Raw genomic sequence first — 22,503 nt, 5'->3', positions numbered from 1 at the left:
TTTTGAGAATAATGAGGGGCTTATGAAATTTAGGAATAAAATTTTAAATTGAGAATTTAAAAATAAATATTTTAAAATAATAAAATAATTTAGGAATTTAAAAAGAAAATATTTTCAAATAATAAAATTAATTTAAACTGAGAATAAAAAAAGGAATTTTTCCAAAATTTTTATGAAATTCGGAAAAGAATTTAAATTAATAATTTTAAAAGAAAAAAACTTTCAAATATTTTTGAACTTAAAATATAAAATCTTTATAGAATTCTTAAGTTTTTAAATTACTTTTTTAGAATTTGGTTTTTAAATTGATTCTAAATCAACTACATCTTCTTTCTTTTATATATACCTATATGGAGAATTCTCATAATAATTCACAAGTATTTTTTGCACTTAACTTAAAACTTTCAAAATTTTTTTTTAACATGGATGCAGATGCGACAAGTTTTGGAGTGCAAGTCTCAGAGAACAGCAATCACAAAGTAAATATTTATATTTTGTGAATTATTGTTTTACATTATATGTTTTTACATTCCTGAATTGTTATATCCATATTTTATGATATATGATAAAGTTTAAAAAACTATAATGGAAAACTCAAAAACAAACAAGATTATCAAAATTTATTTTCTTAACAAAGTTTTCACTTTTATTTTAAATTAAATTTATTTCCAAAAAAAAAAACTCAAAGCACCTTCTAGTAATTGCCATTAAAAATAGTTTCATGTTTTTTAAAAGAAAGCAAAATGATTTTATAACTCAAAAAGATGTTTCTAAAAATAGTATTTGGAGAATCTGTTTTGAAAGTTTGGTAATTTTTTAAAAATACTTTGAAAACATTTATTTTATATAGATAATAAATGTATAAGTGTATATTACCTTAATGGAGAATAAATTAAGAAAATTATTTTTGGGAATTAGGTTTCTAAATAAATTTTTATTCTTAAAAAATATTTTTTAAGAAAGTTTGGAAAAAGGAAGGCCGTGAACTACCAGAGGCCAACTAACCTAATTAATTCCTTAATTATATAAGAGTGATTCGAGAATGCAAAGTGGGGAGAAACCCAACTGCTAGAAAGAGTACAAGAAAAGCAAGCCGAAGGCAAAGAATAAAAGCGTAACAAAATTTTCAGTATCTCTGCTTTGTACTTTGGTTTTCATCCCTTCGCTGCTCCTCTCTCTCTCTCTCTCTACAGATCTATCATTCACCTCTCCTCCATCACGCTCAAATCACTCCACAGCAGGTTTCTTTTCTATGTCTCTTCTTCAATTTCTCTTGGTTTATTTTAATTTCGATTTGTTTGATCTGTGATCGATGGTTCTTGAACGTTGTTTGATGATTGATCCACATCGATTTTAGGTTGTTCTTCTGTTTTGAGGGTTTTATGGGGTTTTTCTTTGTTCCTGTGATTTGGGCTTTTCTTTTTTCATGTTTGTGTTGCAAGCGCTTTCGCATAGCTGTTGTACAGCGCACGATGTATCTGGGCTCGTTTGTTTCGTTTATCCAGAAAACGCGTTTCGTGGTCTTTCCCACAAGCTTTGAAATTTAGAAGAGTTCTCAGAATAGGGTTTTTTTTGTTATACGATGCAGGGTTAATTGTTTAGGGTTTGGTTTTCTTAAAAAAGGCGTTTTGCTCTGGATGTTGAAATGAAAACGTTGATGTAGCTAGAGGTGTTTTTCTCTGTGAATTGAGTTAATAGCCTTCCAAACAGTGTATGTGTTACTTATTTATTCTTTTACTTGCACCTTTTATTCTTGGGGTTGTGGCTGCTAGGTCTCAAATTTTGGTTACTGGTTTGATTGCAATGTTTTGGTTTAATACATTTCAGTTTTGTAGAAGGAAAATGATGCTCTCACAGATAAATTTGTACAGAAAGCTTAAAAAGCGACAAGAAAATCTATTTTGGAACTAACTAAGCGTCGTTTGGCAGTGTTTTTGAAAAACACTTTTAGCCTAAAAAGTGTTTTTGAAAAAAAAAAAAAGGGTCTTTAGCAAAATTTAGGAAACAATTTTAAAAATAATCACTTGTAGTGTTTTTTGAAGAATCACTTGATAAGTGATTCTTCTAAAAACACTTCAAGAGAAAACACTTTCACTAAAAACACCACGAGTAGAAACATTGCCAAACGCACTCTAAAGAGGCGTGTGAGAGGGTCCAGATTTCCCTTTTAAAAGTTCTTCTGCATCGCTACATGTACCAATGCATAATTTTTTCATATAGCATACACACTGTGGACTGCATGTGTATGCATGCGCGTGCACACACACACACACTTAGATGCTTCTTAACCGTAACATCTACACCATCCTCAAATTGCTACTGTAATATCAAGAGCAATGTTGTGGACATTTCAAAAGAAGAGCTGATCAAGGTTTTAGAATCTAATTTTTTGAGTATATATATTTTTTATTTTCTACTATTAGGGTTCTTATTTTCTTTTATCAGTTAAGATAATAGCATGTTATTGAATGAGTATAATAGATGAAATGAGGATGCTAAGATGGATGAGTGGCAATAGAAGAAAAGGTAGAAATAGAATAAGAGATGAATACATTTTTGAGAAGTTATGATCATCATCTAGTAATATAAGATGGAGAGAATTGATTCAAATTGGAGGCAATGGGAGGACATATGAAAGCATGCATGACATGAATTGAGGCGTTGAAACTTGATATGGCTTCCAAGGGACGGAGATTGTGGTCATAACTAGTCCAAATGACAATTAAGGATTCATTTAGCTGAAGGAAAGTGATTGTGGGGTTGGGAATAAAGCATTGTTGTAGTTGAGGTTGTTGTTTTGGGAGAAAAAGTTGGTTTTGGGGGGGGGGGGGGGGGGGGGGGGGAGTTGATTGGCTGCACTGGGTGGGTTGAATTTCTTTTGGCATATTCTCTTAGTTGCATCCCTGGAGCCTAGTTTTCTACTTACTTTTATTTGTCCTGTTCATCATTGTTGCCTTTTTTCTTTCCTGTAAGTGTAAATTCTCTCTATATAATCACTTTTATTAAGCGTGTGTTGATGTTGAATATTATGTCTAGATGGCAATGCAGGAAGCGACTCCTGCCCCTCTTCATTCTGCTGCATTTGTTGGAAATGCCTTTGTGGATCAGTATTATCCCATTCTTCACCAAAACCCGGAATTGCTGTATAAATTTTATCAGGATTCAAGTGTGCTAAGCAGGCCAGATTCGAGTGGTAGTATGACCACAGTAACAACTTTGCAGGCAAGTGCAGTAGGATTTAACATTGTTTTACATAAACTGCATCATGGTTCCTTTGGGTAATCTGTTTCTTATTTGATAGGCAAAACATAGATGCATTAGTAGGCAGTAGGCACCTTGCAAACAGGATGCAACCCAAGTACAATAGGGCATTCAAATAGTGCTAAAAAGCAGAGGAACAGGCAAACAATAGAAAGGCCAGACATAGCCATAGGCTCTACCCATATTCTATTTGGCTAGTCTTAGACAGTTGGCAACCTTTATCTTTTGTACCATACCTCTGAAATGAAAACTTTTGCATCAATCTACACCACCCAGTAGAGGGAGCCTATTTATTGGATGCCTGAGAAACTTCTGCTAGTACCCACTGGTGGATCTCTGCCAATCATTTCACTGTAAGGCTAAACAAGATTATTTTGAGCCTGTTTGGGACTGCTTCCTGTTTTTGGCTTTAGCTGGAAGCTGAAGCTAGTCACAATTTTTAAAGGTCAATATTGGCAGTGTGAAAGTTTCGTGAAACATGAAAGGATTTCTCACATGAATCAAACTAAAGCTTTTACAAGAAACAATATATTCCTGACTTCCTTATTAAAAACTTTTTTAAGCCATAAACTTTTTGAACAAAATTAGGCAAACAGATAAAGTTCTTATTGCTCTTAAAAAAAAGTTTTTAGTTTCTCAGAAGTCGATCTTGATAAGGGCTTCATATTTGTGATTTTAACTGGTTGCCCATACAACCAGTGGCTTATTCGCTAGAGGTGATAGACCACATGATTATTCTATAGACCATGATTTTCTTTTGGTTAATGAGATGACTGTGAAAAGCTTGAATGTAAGACACATGTCTACCTCCAAGGAGTGAGACACAGTGAAAGAAGTGAGAATTCCGCGGTTTTGTTAATGCACAAACACTCACATGAATACAATGAATTTTGTTGACCTTGATTACTATGTTTAAAAACTTTAGCATTTTTTTTTTCTTGCTTTTCCTTTTTTTTTTTTTAAATTTTTAATTTGGCTGTGTTTGACATCTTATCATCATAAGATGGCATGAGATGAACAAAACTAGTTACCGTAAACCACTGAAACTGATTATTAGCATCTCATTGAATTTCAAGATCATTGTTATTTTTTATTTGTTATCCAACTCTTACACATAGGAAAAATTTTCCTATATGACGGGTACGTTGGATGCTTATTGACTCAACTGAGTTTTTAAAGACGTCCCAAACCTTTTTGACTGCTTGTGATGCTGCAACCATTTTTACTAAGCAGCTCTTTTTATAGAGTCCCTGCTTATTATTTTCTTCTATGAGCCTTCCATAAATAATCATGGATGAATATCTATTTATTATTATAAATCATGGTGGCACTCCCACTGGAGATACTACTGCTTGTTGTCTCTACTTATTATTTTCTTCAATGATCATTTGATACACGGTCATGGATGAATATCTTATTATTTTCTTCTGTAATCCTTCAGTCCACAGTCATAGATGAATATCTATAAATTATTAGAAGTCATGCTGCAGTTGCTATCAAAAAAAACAAAAAAGAAGTCATGCTGCAGTTGTCTATCAAAAAAACAAAAAAGAAGTCATGCTGCCGTCCTACTGGAGAGTTTCAATCTTCATCAGGATCCAAGTCTTATGTTTATAGTTCCATTGTAAAAATGTTTTTTACAAAAAATTATTGCAAAGATTAAAAAAAAAAAAACCATTCCTTGTTTTCAAAATCCTTGAAAAGTGAAAGGATATGATTGATGGTGTCAATGATCATTTTTCATGGGTAAATGATGACACATGGTATAACATTTTTTTTTCTTTTTTTTTTTGTTTGATACTATCTCTTACTTTAACTTTTATTATGTTGTAATGTCATCTGCGTGTTTAGGTTTCTGATTTTTCTTGTTTCCCCTTTCTGTAAATTATTCCCTGTTTTTATTTTATGAATCAGTAGTTGAATTGGATGGTTGTTTATAGTGAAGTAGGGTTTTCTTTTACAGTTCAACCTCCTGTTTAAATTATATATTATATTGCTTTTTTAATCATTAAAAATTTTATATTGTTGATTGTAGTTTTTGTTTTATAGGTTTAATAAAAAGTAGTCAAACATTGTTTTATAAACTAAAAGAAGACTTGCTAGAATCTGTGAAGAAAGCCAATTTTGTAGAAGTCGTTTTGAAGTAACAATTTATTAATGTTCTCTATAAACATTAAACATAGATTACCTTTACTGTTAATGGTGATAAGTTTGAATTTTAATGTAGTTTAACAATAGTGAATAACCTACTTGTCATGGTCCATCTTGGTGGAGTCCAATGATTAGATTGCCCTGTGATTTGTCTCTAGTGCTTGTTTTGCAGACCTTTGAACTATGTACCTTTTCCTGTTAATCTTTGTAACTTCGAATTTAAAGTCCTAATATAGGCAGAGGAACAAAATTTCATTGTTCTTCATATTGTAGCAGGCAATCAATGACAAGATCATGTCATTCCATTATGGCGAATATAAGATGGAGATAGAGACTGCAGATGCTCAAGACTCTTACAAGAAAGGGGTGACTGTTCTAGTGACTGGAAGTGTAACTCTGAAAGATAACGTGAAAAGGAAATTTGGTCAATCATTCTTTCTAGCTCCACAGGACAATGGCTACTTTGTCTTAAATGATATTTTTACGTATATCGAGGAAAAGAAATCATTGCAGGAAAATTCTGCATCAGTTGATGGTATCAATGAAACTGCTCCAACAGCTGCCTTGACTCCAGATCCAGGTTCGTGTGATTTTTCTTCCTTTGGTACTATGATTGAGATTCATTTCAGACTTGATTTTTAGAATTGCTTTTATTTTGTCTCCAGATCCAGAGGCCAATCATGTTCCTGATCATCTTGTGGTAGACCCTGCAACACCATCCTTTGAGGAGGAGGACGATCTGAATAATGTTGCTGAAGTTTGTGACCCATCAGATAATGAAGAAGGATCGGTTATTGAAGAAGAGGCTGTTGTTGAACCCCCATCTATTTCAAGTGAGAATGAAATTTCTACAGTAGTCGATTCAGCTCCTGCAGCACAAGAGGATGCTCCAAAGAAATCTTATGCATCAATTGTGGGTTCTTAGTCATTCTTTTCCTTTCTCAATTTTGGTATTCACCTTTTTATTCAAATTTATTTTGTATACTAAATTAATACAGGTGAAGGTAATGAAAGGCAGTGCAACATCCACTCCAGTCTTTGCTACCAGTACAGTAAGGGCAGCACCTGCAAACTTTGATCAACAGTTGGCTGGTTCTGCAAAATCTGCTCCGGCACCAGAGGCATTGACTCCTACTAGTGACAATGCTCCTGAAAGTAGCAATATTAATGAAGAAGGTGTGTATTTTTTTGCTCAAAGTTAATGGATTTCTGCCTTGACTTCCAAAACACCTTCCTCTTGGTGAGCCACATGCACTTGCTTTTGTCATCCTTCCCTGTTCTTTGAAATAATTATACAAGGACAACAAATTTCAATGTGAATGCTGTGTACTGGATGTTGTGTTATCTTGATCCCATATCTATACATTTGCATCCTGTATTTCTCTAATTTCAAAATATCACGTTGTACTCTTTGCAATTGAAGGTTTCTCCATATATGTACGGCATCTGCCTTTAAGTGCAACAGTTCCACAATTGGAAGAGGAGTTCAAAAAATTTGGCCCTATTAAGCAAGATGGCATCCAAGTCAGAAGTAATAAGGTACATTTCAAATATTATTTTTGGTTGCTATTCTTATTCAACATTTCTTGACATCAAATTGAACCTTTTTTAACATAATATTTGTGGATTTCATGTTACTTTCCTGTGTCTAGCAGCAGGGATTCTGTTTCGGCTTTGTTGAGTTTGAATCTTTGAGTTCGATGCAGAGTGCACTTGAGGTACTGCTTCTACACTTGGTTGCCTTCCACTTGTTATAAGCTGTGGTGATTTTTTTCACAATCATCATCAACTCCTACTTTTGTTATCTGATTCAATCATCGAACTTAGTTGACTATTTATTACATGCTTTGCTGAATAGATGAGATCCTTTCAGTTAACTTGCGTCCAGCTAAATGTAGTTTTTATTTTTTGCTTAAAGCCCTTGTAGCTGGAATTTCTTGAAAAGTGGGGTTTCTGTAACTCTATTATCCCTTTTCTTGCTTGGTGATGAAGTTTATTGGAGCAATTTGTTCATTGTGAACTTTTTTCCTTTAGAAATAGTTTGTGCATGTGTAATTGGCTAGTCCTGCTTATGCATGTCTTAGTTCCTGATGTCAAAACTAATGTGGTGTGCTTCCCCTTGCTTTGTCAGTAAGCTAGATTCTAGAATACTGGTAACTCAGCACATCGTAGATATTTGGAGCTGCAAAATGTGGAATATGGTTATGGAACAGTGCTCATATGGGTTATTATTATTTTTTTATCTGCACAACACCTTAATATTGACTTGGTGTGCCTTTTCTGCTTGCATATACCCTTTTTAGTTCCATGCCTGCTGCACTGGAGGTGGCCAGATATATGTGTAAGGCCTCCTCTATTTTCTAGAAAGTAGTGTTTTACATTGAAAACGATAAGATAGTTTTTTATTTGATAGACATAGATAAAATATATTATTAGTGTCTAACAAAAGGATGTACAAAAGTATAAACGTTACATGCAAATGTTTTTTTTTGATGGGAAACAACACTATAACATATTAAGGTAAGTAAAAATAAGCAAGAATGATAAGAGATCCTCCAAAAAGTACACAAAAAGAAAGCAAAAACCTCCAAGTTCAAGAATCTATATAACTATGAGGTTCCACAAACTATGTCCCATGTGGGAATATACAAAAATAATCTATCCTTGGTAGGCCACACCCTTGGAGCTGCACACTAACATCCAGTCAAGTTAGATCAAATTAAGGGGACACCCTTAAAAGTTGTGGTGCAAGAGGCCCAGAAGGAGGCTAAGAATTTAATTATGTCCCAAAGACCCTTCAAAGTTCCGACCTTGTCCTAAAAAATCCTATAATTTCTTTCTTGCCACACAACTCACATCAAAGCAAGACAAGCAAATTGCCACAATACCTTGCCTCTATTGGTACTTCCCAATCCTTTATATGAAATAATCATAATATCACATATACTCCTAAGAGGAACCTAATCCATATGAACCAAGTTGCATAGTCTATGCCAAAGCCCCAAACTCAATGGACAATGTAAGAAGATAGGATCTATCATTTCACCACTCTCCATACACAACAAACAAACATTAGGATTGAGGGCATTGTAGGATCTTCTCAGTTGTAGCATATCATTGATGTTTACCTTCTTTTTTTTTTGATCAATAAGTATAAGATTGTATTGCAAAGAGGCGCTAAAGAAGCGACCCACCAAATTACAGTATAAAGGGACTTACCCCCTTACAAAAGGGCCAAAACATCAAAGGACAAGGTAGAACAAAAAAACCTCTCCCTTAACGCATACACACCCAATCTATAAAATCTATTAAGGTCGAAGGACCATCTTTTATCCACACTTTGGATTCCGACCACAAAAAATACACAAAAGATGCTTTCAGCCTTTGAATGGACAGCTCACAATCCTCAAAAGCAATTGAATTTACCTTCTTAAGTGCCGCTAACCAAGCAAATGACTTAACCTTAAATGGGGTAAACAAAAAGGAGAACCAAAGTGAAGGGGGTAAACAAAAAACAACTTACCTACCTCACTTAGAGCTCAACCACTCAATGTAGTCTAACGTACATAGAAAGCTATCACCTATGTATATTCTAACACATCACCAAATAATATTCATGAAGGATTGGTTGATAGCTTAGTCCCCTTTTTCGAGATTTTCAAAAACTCTCCTATTTTTTTCTTTCCAATTGGTCCAAAATAAGCACAAGGGAGTAGCTTTCCATGTTTTTTTCCTCTTTTTTCTGACAAAATATCCATGCCAACTTAAAAGGGCATCTCTTACTATGGAATGCATCACCCGTTCAATCCCAAAAAGAGAAGAAACGAGCTGCCACAGCATGACTGCTTTTGATTAGTGAAGGGGGATATGATCAAACATTTCTTCTTCTCCTTTACACAAATTGCATCTATTCAAGATTCGCTGTCCTCACCTTTTAAGTTGGTCCAACGTCAACAGATTACGTCCTTTTAAGATAGGTAATATGAACACAATATTGTAGCATATGACCACTGCAATAATATCTTGAAAATATGGGGACGGATAGAAGTTTAGACTTATAACTGGTACAAGGTTTAAGGGAATAGAGGAAGAAAGGCTGTTATGCCATTGAAGTTGTTATGGACTGCAGATTTCAATTAAATTATGCTAATGTGATCTTGTGATTGAGAGTATTAAGAGCCCTCTTCAATTAAAGGAACCTCGATACCTATCAAAAATAGAAAAATAAAAATAATGTGTCTAATAAGGCTTTGATAAATGTGGTTGCTAGGGAAGTAGGTCATGAACTAGCAAGTAGGCAGTGTTTGTCAGCAAGGGTATACCTTCTCATAGTAACTATTGTACACCGGCACAAGAAATGTGTCTATGTGCCTTTTTTGCATAGTTGTAAACATTTTAAACCTAGCCTTTTTGTCTTCCAATAGAAGGTCAAAATGTATAAAGAGGCCTCTAGCATGAGTATGTTTTTCCCGTAATCTTGCCTTATAAACCAGGCCTCTTCCATATCCCTTGCTGTTTACCAAGTAATTGCTAACCAATCAAAATCTTTGTGGAAAATTTGTCAATATTTTAGGCAATCTTAGCCTGTGAGTAGACAATGGATTTTTAGGCATCCAACCTGAGTTTTAAGGTAGTCTTAATCATGCATCACACATATCTTTTTATTTTATTTTATTTTATTTTTTTGTGTTTTTCTATAGTACTTTTTGCTGCCACAACTAGGAAAAGGTTCTTCACAAGGCACTTCTATTGTTCCTAAATTTCAGTACTCAACAAGGGCAACACAGTGAAACTTTGACAGGCCTTCTATTCAAAAAATTTGATTTAGGTGCCACAATTCTGTCGGAGAGCCCTCTTCACAATCTACAATTTATATCTTGCTTATTTACCTATCAAAAAAAAAAAAAAAAATGATTTAGGAGTATTTAGTGTGACAGATTAGGAGGAAATTCATAATTATCTCCTACCAATCTGATGTCTATTTTTAAATATAGTTAATTTCTGTTTTGTAGGTTGATTTTCCCATGTACATATGTATCTTTTCTATAGACAATATTTTGTGTCTATATGATTGTATATTTTTATTATTATTATCATGAATGAAAATTCTGAAAATATTCTCTCCAATTCTGCGTTCATGGTAACAAAGCCGCCCTTACTAGGAAGATAAATTGCTTTCTTGCTGATTCTCCATTAAAATCAGTATTTGTTTGTTTAGGATGTTTCTACCAGAATTGTAGAAGATTATTCTTCTACTCTCCATTGTCATTTTTGATTTTCTTGTTATTTTTTTTGGCGAAATAATTGACTGTATTCGCAATGTCTGGAGTTTTTGAAGATGAGGACAAAGGGAACTAACCGAAATAATTTGGAGACAAAACCCAGCAGTTGCAACTAACCGAAAAACCCAGCAGAAGCTGGAGGACAAAGGGAAAGTCTGGTGTGATTTCTGCAACAAGCCTCTACCCATAAGAGACCTGTTGGAAATTGCTTCCACCAAATTTTAAAAGGAGGCAAATTTGGAGACAAAACTGGGTGAGGAATGCAGGCTGTGATAGGAACGCAGATTTCAGGATCTGAGGTGATCCCTTTTAGTAAAGAAAAATTGGAGCATCTCGATGAACTGCTGAATCAAACTTTGCCGTCTCTGAACATGATCCCATCCTGTTCCTTTGCAAAAAACCTAAATCTTTAGGTGCTCTCACTGTCTTGTTGAATTCAACACCTTGGATCATTTATTCGGGTGTGTCCGACCATATGACTAGCCTATCACAATTATTCTTGTCATATACTCCTTATGTGGGCAATTTAAAAATAGTAGTTGCGGATGGAAGTTTGTCACCTGTTGCAGGAAAAGGTTTTATAGTCATCTCAGAGAATCTAACTTAAAATCAGTTCTTCATGTGCCTAATCTCTCATGTAACCTTTTATTTGTTAGCAAAATCACAAAGGACTTTATTTGCATTGCTAAATTCTTAATTCTCATTGTGAACTTTAGGAACTACATTTAGGGAGGATGATTGGCAGTGCTAGAGAGGCTGATGGACTTTATTATTTTGATAGTGTCTTGGAGAGTAGACAAGCACAAGTTGTGAAGAGTAGTTTTATTACTTGTGGTATTATACATCCCATTGCAAAGTAGGTGTGCCATAAGTTTTCTCCCATTTTTAGATCTTTTACCACTAACCCATCTAGTGTTGCTATTCCTAGGATGCCTTGAACCATGTTGAGTGGAAGGCAACAGTTTTAGAAGAGCTATGAGCTCTTAAAAAATATAGATTAAATTGCTGAAGGAGAAGAAGACAATCGGGTGTAAATGGGTGTTTGGTCAAGTACAAGAAACATGGGAATCTTGAGAGTTACAAGGCAAGGCTCATTGCTAAAGGCTTTACACAAACATATAGAATAGATTACAAAGAGACCTTTGCCCTAATGGCAGAGATGAATAGCATATCACTAGCTGCAAATTTGAATTGGTCATTGCAACAATTAGATATGAAGAATGTATTCTTGAATGATGTGTTGGAAGAAGTATTTACGGATTTGCCAATGTTTTTAGCATCGGACTGGTCATTGAATCGAAAAAGTTATTAGTTCATTGGTTCATTAGTCGAACCCGCGGTCAAAACGATGACGTCATAAATATATATTTTATATATTATTAAAATTTTAAAAATTTTAAAAATAAAAATGATAAATTCTACCCAAATGTTTCAATTGATTGATTAAATAAATAATGAATACTCATAGCCAATATGCAATAAAATATTAAATATTAAAAACAAAAATTTAATATTAAATAATAAATATTAAAAATTTAATATTCAATTGGAATTTTGAAAATTGCAACAATGCATTGTGGGAGACTGGAAAGCTATCCGCGGAGTCGGCCGGCGATGTCAGCTTCGGTGGTGCTGCAACTGGAGGCTGGAGCGTGGAGGTTGGATGGAGAGTAGCAACAGTAGAGGGCAGCGGTGGCAGGAGAGGAGATTAGGGCTGCTGGGGGGGCAAGCCATCAGCTCCGGTGGTGGTGCAACTGGAGGCTGAAGTGTGGAGGCTGGATGGATAGCAGCAACAGTAAGGGGCAGCAGCAGCAGAGAGGAGATTCTGCTGGGGAGGGAGGACTGAACCTAAACAACGTCGTTTTAATGCCAGATGCTTCAAAACGACGTCATTTTGATGGTTTAAAAAAAAAAGAAGATTTTAACCCATTCGGTTCAAGGAGAATCGTTTAGTTCAACTAGTTCGCCGATCCGACCGTCGGTTCCGGCGGTTCAAGGCTGGTCCGAAGCTGAAACGGTTCAAAGCACTGAACCGAACCAGCACAGTGATTGGCCGACAGTTGAACTGGTCAGACCGGCCGGTTCGGTCTGGTTGTTAAAACCATGGGATTTGCCACTTGGATTAGAAAGTGTTTTTGAAGTTAGGAAAGTATGTGGACTAAAACGATCACTTTATAGTTTTCAATAGTTACCTAAAGCATAGTTTGATCAGTTTACTAAGGCTGTTAAGGTTCATGGGATTCTTCAAAGTTATGCTCATCACATGATGTTCTATAAACACTCAAATGATAGAAGGATGGTCATTCTCATTGTGTACATGGATGACATTATCCTAATTGAAGATGATATGAATGAATTGGAGGAACTAAAGGCTTTTCTTGCTAGAGAGTTCATACTCAAAGACCTTAGGGTATTGAAATACTTTCTTAGCACGGAGTTTGTAAGATCCAGGGATGGGGATATGTTTCACTCAAGTGAACAAGGAGAATTTTGGAGAATTTTAATATATTTCAAAATAATATAAATGGTTTGGCCGACTGTTTCAGAAACTATCCAGCTCGAAGCTGAGCCATTTGCCCAAAATCTGACCCCTCAGAAACTCATCCCATTTCCGCATTACTTCATTTCAAATATGTACTACTGGTATTTCCCGACTCCTGGAAAAGCATCTGTACCTTGTCAATTGATTCACTTTCTGAAAATGAAGGCATCGATAAACAGTTAATAAGTTCACCTAAAACTCAAGTTCTTTAGGCTGATTCATATGCATTCAGTCTTCCTAGACCCATTCACTTCCATCTGCTTCCTTTTTCATTTTGAAATCTAGAATACCATGTTCTTACTAACACCTCCCTTATTAGTTGATTCAGTTTTCTATCGGACAAGAGGGGCTGGATGAATCAATTTAAAAAAAAAAATGAAGAGGAAATTGCCTAAAGAATATTTAAATGGCTTGGACTGATTTGAAACTGCAATAAAATAAATGCTAAATTTGTAAAGAAATAAAAACTAGTCTTAGCACCTTAGGGCCTTATATTGTGGGACATTGAGGCATCCCAAATATTCAACATTTAAATACCATTCTGTCTTGTTGGCAATTCTTTCCTTGTATTATGACAATGATCTATGTTACTGCTAAGGAAAATTAATTCAGGTGAATCTTTTTGCAATTCACTTGCAGGCACAATGCAACATCTGTTGCTTTAGCAAAAAAATTTCCTTTGGTTGTCTCCATTTATATCAATATCTAATGAAATAGAAAAAGACCATATGGTCTGTGGAATTTGGAAGATGAGTTTGAGCATTTTTAGTTTACCTGGTGGTTAGAGTGGTCAAACAAAAAAACCAACATAGAACAATGATTATATATTTTATTGCTACATTTAGTTGTTGGCTCAAGATTCTGGTTTGATACTCTTGAAGAATTTCACTCTTTATGAATTATTTCTGCTTTGGCTTTTATGAATCTTGGTGTTTGGTAGATCTTTTGTTGGTGGACTTGTGTGTCCACAAGAAGTCACCGGCATGATGAATAGGCTACTTTGCTTGGTGTACATCTATGGATGCTATCCTGTGCTTGTATCACCTTGCTTTTATTTGTCTATTTTTCACTTGATTCTTCCCATCTAGTGGACTTTTTACCTTGGTTCAGGTTTCATGTTGCTGCTAATTACTGCTGCATTTCAATTTAAATTATTAGCTTATCAGGGCATCTAAAAAAAAGCCTGTTTAAAAAATCTCAGGCATCACCTATCACAATTGGGGATCGTCAAGCTGTCGTCGAGGAAAAAAGAACTACCACTCGTGGTAAGTGGAGTTTATTTTATTATTCCAGTTCAAAGAGATCTGAGGTTTTATGATGAAACATTTGAAGTTAATGATAAAAAGACTGACTAAACTGCTGGTTTTTTGCAGTTGGCGCTAGTGGTAGAGGCAGATACCCTCCAGGAAGGGGTGGGTTCCGGAATGACAACTTCAGGGGCCGTGGAAACTTTGGTGGTGGCCGGGGCTATGGGCGGAATGAGTCCAGAAATCAGGGTGAGTATTCAGGACGTGCAAGGGGTCCAACTGGACGCAATGGAGAGGCTTATCAGCGGGTTAATCAGAATGGAAGTGGGAAGACTGGGCGCCAAGGTGGGATGGCGTGGAACTCAGCTTCTTCTTGAAGCTTAGCAAGTGAAACTCGCCAACAGTTGAGATTTTTTGACACTAAAAATGAGAGGTGGTTTGTGTCATTATTTCTGGGCACTAGAAAGCAATTCAGGTTTTTGATTTTTGTAATTGGAATTCTTTGTGAGAATAATTTTTATTCTTGTGGATTTTCTATATAAGCTTACATGATATGACAGTTGTTTCCCCGGATTTATGGATTCTTCTGTACTTGCTGTTGTTTTCTAACATGGGAATTCTCTTACTGGCAACAATGGTTGAACCTGCCTTATTATTCTCCCAAAAGACAAAATCAAAGTCAGTATGGTCATTTTTAGCAACACATCGGAATGAAGAATCATATAAGAGTGCCCATTTTTCTATCAATCCAACATATAATCCCATTTTGATGACTTGGTGAGAGTTCATTTCAATTTTTGCAAGTTGGATACAAGATTTGATGCAGCGAAAGCTGCAGACCCACCAACCACACAAACCAGAGCAACCACCAGCTGCAGTGCTACCTCCCAGGGGTAGTCCTCAGGCACCAGGAAGGCACAAGAAGGACCCAGAAGCAGCAACACCAAGCTGAGGCTCAGCAAAGCCCCTGGGGTTCCGGGGTCTGTTGCCGCTGAAAGGATTCCAAATTCTTCTGCTTTTGATAGCAGACCCAGCTTCTCAATGCTTGACAGGGAAAACCCATACTTCTCAGCTGCCGACAGCAAGCCAGCCTTTTCTGCTTTAGTAAGAAGCTTGAGCTGCTCAACCCTTGTTAGCAGCTTTATTGGCGGTGGTGTTGCCAAAGGACTGCTGCGAGGACCTTTCTCCCCCAGAGGGAAGACAGTCGAAGCCTGCAATGCAATTGCAGACAACCCATATGTCGCAGTTAAATTGTAAAATTTGCAGTTGAAAAATACAACACAGATGGTTGTGGCTTTGAATAACAGGAAAATCAACTCCACCAATGGTCTAATTTGAAGAAGATGTGAGGGAGAGTGACTGACCTTTCTGGAGGAAATGGTTTTCGAGGCAGGTGGAAGAGTAGGCTTCTGGGTAGCCATGGAACGAATGAGAAGTGGCGAGAAAGTAGGTGGAGGGGGTTTCTCTCTTCTTTTAACAGTAGAAGTGATGAATGATGCCGATGATGCCGATGATAATCCTCTGCTGCTCCCACCGAATGCAATGGTTCTCACTTCCATTTTTTTTTTTTCTCTTTTTCCCCTTTTCTTCTGGTGAGTTTTGGTGCCTTTTGTTGGAGGAATCAGGCTGCCCTTTCTCTTTCTCTGTATCATCTCTCCCCAGCCAGCCTCATTGAGTGGATGAGGGATGGATTGCTTTTGTCCACGTGTCATTACCTCGTTGCCTACTCGCATAACAAGGGCCCGCCCCCACCCCTCCCAGGATCGCTTTAGGCCACTTGGGCCTCGGATCTCACTTCTCCAGCCCAGCCCGATAATAAGAGCCCGCCCAATTTCTTTCTGCTCTTCAAACCCTTAAACCCCAAAAACCCCTCAAACAAGATTAAAAAAAAAGGCTTGTAACTTGGAAGCTCTCTTTGTCTCTCAGACCAGCCCTAAAACCCTAAATCCAACCAGAAGCTCTCACTGTCGTTGATTGATGGCGGACACTGTGGTTTCGTTGGACAATATCAAAGCGTTCTGGAATGCCCAGATTCATGATGAGGAGAAATGGGCTCTCAACATGGTATCTCTCTCCGCTCTTTATTTTCGGTATTTTACTTTTTGTTTTCTTTTTTTCTTTTCGTCGATTCGGCGTGGTCTACATATTCTATGATTTTCTTTCTGTTAAAAAGAGTTTCCGGTTTTTAGATTTAGGTTATCTGCTGCTCTGTTGAATTGTTGTTTTAGATTTTTAGTTTTGGGGTTTGTATTCACTTCTACGCGGAAGGTTTAAGATTTAGGGTCTTGTGTAATACTTGACTCAGAGATTGGATGCTTCGATTTTGTGCTGTATTGCTGATGGTCGTCACAGTTCTCTTTGAAGTTCCTCTGTTTGTGTGATTTGGTCTTTTTTTAGTATTGCATGTCATTTATCCTTTGTTTGGATGCTATATTCATTGTTGTTGGGTTTAAGGTTAGCGCATTCTAGAGTGATATTGTGGTTATTGAGCTGGGGCGGAGTTTAAAATAATCATTTAGTGAATTGTGAAAGATTTTTTGTCTGGAGGGTTTTGGATTTTAGTTATATTGAATTGAACTTTATTTGGAGTGGAGGTTGAAAGGATAGAATGTGGAGAAAGTTGTGGAGTGCAAAGTTGGTAAGTGGGAATCCGGCTGTTGCAGCAGGGAGGATGGGGGGACTTATAGGCTAGGTTTTTGGAAGCCTATCACAGAGGGGGTTCAAGCACTCAAGTAGGTTCACTTCATTGTTATACCTTTTTGTTTTTGAATCTTCACTTTCTCAAGTGACTTGTATTTGTTTTCCCAAAAGATGGGTGAATGGGCAATTTGGATTTTTTTGGCCTCAGGTTGGGGGAATTGATGAGAGTTTGAATGATTATGATGATAGGGGCTTTGGTACATCTTGTTTGTTGGGGGTGGGGGGAGTTGGTGTTGATGGCTTCTCTTGGATGCATAGTTGGCAGGACTTTTTTTTCGGGTAGATCCTTCATGGAGGTTTTGTGGATGTGGTGAGGAATTTCTTTCAGGTTAAGGCAATGTAAGGAATGATTTTCATGTGGATGGCTAAATTATGAGATTAACCACTAATATTCATCAATGTTTATGCCTATTTGCATATTTTGGAAGGATTTCTCATTTTTCTTTGTAATTAATAATTTATATAACAAATTTTTGTTTTTGAAAAAAAAAAAACCATTTACTTGTTTATATCCTTTTATTCACTAATCTATATTGCTTTCTTTTTTGATCATTTTTTAAGCTTCAATTAGGGTTCAAAGTATTGGCAGAGTTCGGTACTCAACTCAGTTGAGTCATAGTCTCCTCGGGGCTTTCCGTGTTGAGTTCGATACCCAATATCATATCGCCCTAGAATCGGTTAAACCCAGTTAACTTGGTTGAGATTTCAAGTTGACTTGGTTAAAGATCCAAAATATTTCCCAGTTTTACCCAAAAATCTTTTTTTTCCCCTTTCAAATCACAAGAAGGAGCAACCAAAATCGAAACATCTCTTAAAAATCATAGATTTTCTTCAAAAGGAAGAGTTTTAAAACCCATGACCTTAACCGTGATGAAGGAGAAGAAAGAAAATACCCTTCCTGTCAGCGATGTCGTTGATCGGTGAGAAATTTCTCATTTTTCCATCAACGGCAATCTCTGTATGTAGGTGTTGCTTCTCTTTGCTTTGGCTCTGGTGTGGTGTGGGCATGCGGCTGTAGAGGAGGCTAAATGGGATACTTTGTTTGTGGTGTGGGATTGGGAATTTGAAGATAAAAGAGTAAATGTATTGTTTTATATAAAAATTATTTATTATTTTAAAAGCTGATGTGTGTCATAAATGGGAATTTGAAGATTATTATTTTGTATTGTTAGTTATGATATGAATTGCTTCAATTTGGTTAATGTATTATTTTTATGGCAATCATATCAAAATATAGTGATTACTTTATATACTAATTTGTTCTTAATAATACATTGAAACCATTACATTTATTATTATATTAATATGTTTTTAAGTTTTTAAAGTTTATTTAATTATGTTTATTTTAAAAAAAATTTCATTATATTTTTATTTTAATTTTTTTTTTAATCTATCTTATTTTGTGTATTGCCCAATATCGAGCCGAGATACCGAGACTGATGTGCCTCGGAACCCTCCAAGGTCATACCACGACTTTGAACCATGACTTCAATTGGTTATCTTTTAAATGAACATCTGGACTGGCTAATTAATGCATCCAACTGCACAATGAATGCACTTTTGGTTAGCCTGATTTGTGGTCAACACACTATACAGAAAGCAAAATGCTCTATAAAATGGAGTTGACATGGTTGTGTTCGTATTGGAAGTAGAACTTGGGTGGTGTAGAATTGAAAACATCCAGCTAGTCTTTTTTGTACTTGTGGCTTACATCTGGATATGAAAACAAGATGTTGCCAAATGTGCAGTTAATTTTGTTATGGAGTTTTCATCATATGTTTTGATTGTTGATCTCTATATTGTTCATCCAGATTATTAAACTTGGATTTTGACCTTTTGTTCTATGTTCTTTTTAATATATTTTCCCCTTTTTTAGCCTTTCTTCTTTCGCTCTTTTCCTTATTAAGTTGTGCAGGATGGTAGGGTGTGGGGTTGGTGCCTTGTGTACTTTGGGACGCTTTTTTGGCGTTTCTCTTTTTAATATACGTTTCCTTTACCTATTTTTTTTAAAAAAGGTGTGGGGTTGGTGAACAGTTTATTCTAGGGATGTATTTTTGGCTTCTAACTTTGTTCCTAGGATGTTTATTTTCTCTTTTCTCGTTTTTCCTCTTATATTTATTTGGTGGTCTTCATGGTTTTCCCTTCTTGTTTAGAAATTTTTTATTTACCACACACCATGCACGCAAATGCACAAATGCTGCACCAACAAGCAAACAAACATACACGCAGACACTCACACTTCTCTTTGCTCCTTTTCTGAAGACACACGTAGCTTCTTTGCTAAAGATGCCTCCTCCTTTGACTAAATATGTGGTGGCACAGAAGAAGGCAGACCCTAATGCTACCTAACCCAAGTTGATATGATTACTTGCATGTAGCTTGCCTTTTTGTGCTGTTTTTAATATAGTGCGAAAGTTCGATGTCTAAATCCATAATTTAAATAATTTGATGCATTTCACTTTGGAACCAGATCACAGTATCATTTGAAAATTTTGATGTCATGAGTGTTCGGATTGTAATGCTAAATGGTGGGCAATATTGATGTAATCAACCCAAACGGTTAAGACTTAAGGCTTTGATGTCATTATTGAGTATTGGGATTGTGGTTTGGCTTAAGTGTTTGGTTGTCGGGGATAGATTCTGATCTTATCAACTTTGTCTCTTCCTATTCAATAGGGTTCCACATCATGAATTTGATGGACTCTCCTTGTTTTGTCTTTGCATTTAGTGGGTGCAACATGTGTTCCAAGTAAATTCATAGAAACAATGCAGGAATAATGTGCAGATTGTATACATTAACCTGTTGGAAATGATAAAAGAAAAATAAATTGACCTATAAAGTAAGTAGGGACTTACTAGTTGACTGAAGAGCAGGGACAATCCAGTCAGCCTCCTTAAGACTGTTCTTTGCTTTCTCCATTGTGCATACATGCCTATGCATGCGAATACTTGGACTAAAGAAAAAATTGTGAATGGTTTAGAAGTCAGTGGGAATAATCATCCATATTGACTGGGTTTGGAGCTTGGACACTTGAAGGGTTGTAGGGTGTCTGTGGTAGCGGCAGTATTAGGTGCTCCCCCCATTTGTATTCCAACTTATATGATGTGTGTTCTTTAAAGAAGATGGCATCATTTTTCATGGTGCACACTGGATTTCCTTCCAAATGTTACCCACTCTTTCATTTTGTTTTCTTTCTTCCCCCATTTGTGTTCCAACTTATATGATGTGTGTTCTTTAAAGAGGGTGGCATCATTTTTCATGGTGCACACTGAATTTCGTTCCAAATGTTACCCACTCTTTCATTTTGTTTTCTTTCTTCTTACTTTCCCATCTTTTCTTGCAGAAACTGCTTCGTGCTGCAGGGCTCTTTGCTGGATCCATCTTTTTGATGCGGAATTTTGGTGAATACATGGCAATTTGAAGATGGATGTTGACTTCTTATGTCAGTTCATAATTTCCTATTAAACTAGCAATAATTCCTCTCCTCCCCACCGCTGAAATGAGTAAATTTGTTGCTTTCATGGATCATGTTTAAGGTTCGGTTAAATTGATAAGCTTTCCATGTTTTTGCTTTCTAAGTTTTGAATGTTAAATGATGAAGTTTCTAAGTTTTTGATTTCAGTTGTGTTCATGGCTTTGATTATTTACCAATTTCATTCTCTATTCTGGTGGGCCAACCTGAATAGGTACCACTTTAGGAAGCCATTATAAGCATTCTGGCAATGGGCGGGGTTTTTACTTTGGATATGAAGCGAACCCATTTGCTTGAAGCATGGCCTGAATATGACCTCAAAGTTGGTAAATCGAGATTAGGATCTTTTTTTTTTTTTTGATGATTTTTATCATGTAACTTTTATGGAGTATTACTATCCATAACAAGGAGTATCTGATCCACTAAGGTCTGTAATCAATAAGGTTTGGGCCTTGGGCCGAAGTGCATGGTGGGATACTGGACCAGGTTTTTGAATAATCAGGGCATGGTCCGAATCTTTTACCTTGTACCTTTACTTATCTTGATTATTGCCTTAGAAGGTGTTTGCTAAATTAAGTTAATGACTTAATAACTTAATTTAAGTCATTAAATAGGTTTAGCATGTTTAGTAAAATAATTTAGTATTATAACTTAAATATAAAAGTTAATTTAATTATTAGGTTAAAATAGCTAATTTATTATTTATTTTAATTTTAATTTTTCGCCCATTTGTTTAGTTAACAAAAATTAACAAGGTAAATATGTTAATTTGAAGATTTAAAATTAAATTTATCAAACAATATTACTATTTAAAAAAAAATTAAATTGTAAATTTTAAGTTTAAAGATAATTTAAATTATTAAAGAATAAATATTAAGTTTTATCCCATATTTAGAGGGGTTTGATAAAATTTAATATTTATTATTTAATTATTTAAGTTAAATTATATTTAAATTGTTGATTTAAAATTTATTATTTAATTTTTATTGTAAGTATTAAAATTATTTGATAAAATTAATTTAAAATTTATTATAATTCATTAAATTAACATATTTATTCTTATAAATTATAAGGGTAAATGAGAGACAGCGAGGTAATTAGAGCAAATGAGAATAAAAAAGTAGGATAAATTGATTTTAAGTCATATCATAAAATTATTTTATCAAATATATTTAATTTATTTAATGACTTAAATTAAATTACTTAGTCACTTTAAATTATTAAAACGACCATTTAGTTTAGATTTTGATTATTTTGTAGCCACAAATAACTTAATTTGGACACAAGAAAGGTTAATCATTGAATCGCCCTTTCCACTCTCCTTTCTTGTAAATTATTTTTATAAATGGTTTCTAAATGTTTTTAAAAAATAATAATAAAATAAGATTATTGAAATTTAATAGGTGAATTCATATGTTAAAGAACTTGTGTTATTTAAGTAAGTGGATGTCAAATATGCATGTATGTTTCAAAGCAAAACCACCTCGTTTAAAATTAAAAATTATGGTTTGACCATGCGATATTCTTTTTATTGATATTATTTTTTTTAATAATAAATAAATAATTTTAGGGTGGTGACGTGATGGTGAGGTGGCGGAGCAACTTGTGTGGTTGAGGACGGGGTTAGGACTTAGGAGGCATGTAGACAGAGTCAAGAAGGGGACAAGACTAGAACAAGACAATGTGGGGCCCTTTCTTGTTCCATTTAAGACAAAATCTCCCACGCTTTTCATCACTCTCCTGGGCCCCCACTTTTGGCCCTCTTTGAATTTTCATCCATCGTATTCTTCCTCTTCCTCCCGACCATCGCAGTTAACTCATCCTACGCCTCGCATGCATCGCACTCC

At 35.4% G+C, this 22,503-nt stretch overlaps 3 protein-coding genes across 4 annotated transcripts; 2 read left to right on the top strand and 1 right to left on the bottom strand.

The window, feature by feature from the left end:
- The first annotated feature begins 1,058 nt into the window (after positions 1 to 1,058).
- LOC117904379 (nuclear transport factor 2) lies at positions 1,059 to 15,060 on the top strand. Of its 2 annotated transcripts, none has more exons than XM_034816962.1 (9): positions 1,059 to 1,241; positions 3,037 to 3,222; positions 5,689 to 5,992; positions 6,084 to 6,325; positions 6,411 to 6,588; positions 6,836 to 6,951; positions 7,068 to 7,130; positions 14,438 to 14,501; positions 14,610 to 15,060. In XM_034816962.1, exons 2-9 carry the CDS (start codon positions 3,037 to 3,039, stop codon positions 14,858 to 14,860), a joined length of 1,404 nt encoding a protein of 467 aa, XP_034672853.1. In that variant the 5' UTR covers positions 1,059 to 1,241; the 3' UTR covers positions 14,861 to 15,060. The 2 variants fall into 2 exon arrangements, with proteins under 2 accessions (XP_034672853.1, XP_034672852.1); XM_034816961.1 differs by having other exon boundaries at positions 7,065 to 7,130.
- A 134-nt stretch (positions 15,061 to 15,194) lies between these two features.
- On the bottom strand, positions 15,195 to 16,113 carry LOC117904380. The gene is made up of 2 exons (XM_034816963.1): positions 15,848 to 16,113; positions 15,195 to 15,694 (listed from the first exon to the last, which is right to left on the bottom strand). The coding sequence occupies exons 1-2, from the start codon at positions 16,040 to 16,042 to the stop codon at positions 15,269 to 15,271; spliced, it is 621 nt and encodes a 206-aa protein (XP_034672854.1). The 5' UTR covers positions 16,043 to 16,113; the 3' UTR covers positions 15,195 to 15,268.
- A 212-nt stretch (positions 16,114 to 16,325) lies between these two features.
- Positions 16,326 to 20,815, top strand: LOC117904381 (mitochondrial import receptor subunit TOM5 homolog). Its single transcript, XM_034816965.1, has 2 exons — positions 16,326 to 16,547; positions 20,528 to 20,815. Exons 1-2 carry the CDS (start codon positions 16,461 to 16,463, stop codon positions 20,603 to 20,605), a joined length of 165 nt encoding a protein of 54 aa, XP_034672856.1. The 5' UTR covers positions 16,326 to 16,460; the 3' UTR covers positions 20,606 to 20,815.
- The last annotated feature ends 1,688 nt before the right edge of the window (positions 20,816 to 22,503 follow it).

The sequence above is a fragment of the Vitis riparia genome, chromosome 17 (assembly GCF_004353265.1).
Source record: "Vitis riparia cultivar Riparia Gloire de Montpellier isolate 1030 chromosome 17, EGFV_Vit.rip_1.0, whole genome shotgun sequence".
Classification (NCBI taxonomy): domain Eukaryota; kingdom Viridiplantae; phylum Streptophyta; class Magnoliopsida; order Vitales; family Vitaceae; genus Vitis; species Vitis riparia.
This window is presented reverse-complemented; position numbering and strand designations above follow the sequence as displayed.

Coding starts and splice junctions, on each gene's coding strand:
- LOC117904379 (XM_034816961.1), top strand. CDS start 3,037: ATGGCAATGCAGGAAGCGACTCCTGCCCCTCTTCATTCTGCTGCATTT. Junction 6,589..6,835: donor TAGCAATATTAATGAAGAAG/GTGTGTATTTTT, acceptor TTGCAATTGAAG/GTTTCTCCATATATGTACGG. Junction 14,502..14,609: donor AAAAAGAACTACCACTCGTG/GTAAGTGGAGTT, acceptor GGTTTTTTGCAG/TTGGCGCTAGTGGTAGAGGC.
- LOC117904380 (XM_034816963.1), bottom strand. CDS start 16,042: ATGGAAGTGAGAACCATTGCATTCGGTGGGAGCAGCAGAGGATTATCA. Junction 15,695..15,847: donor AAACCATTTCCTCCAGAAAG/GTCAGTCACTCT, acceptor ATTGCATTGCAG/GCTTCGACTGTCTTCCCTCT.
- LOC117904381 (XM_034816965.1), top strand. CDS start 16,461: ATGGCGGACACTGTGGTTTCGTTGGACAATATCAAAGCGTTCTGGAAT. Junction 16,548..20,527: donor AGAAATGGGCTCTCAACATG/GTATCTCTCTCC, acceptor CTTTTCTTGCAG/AAACTGCTTCGTGCTGCAGG.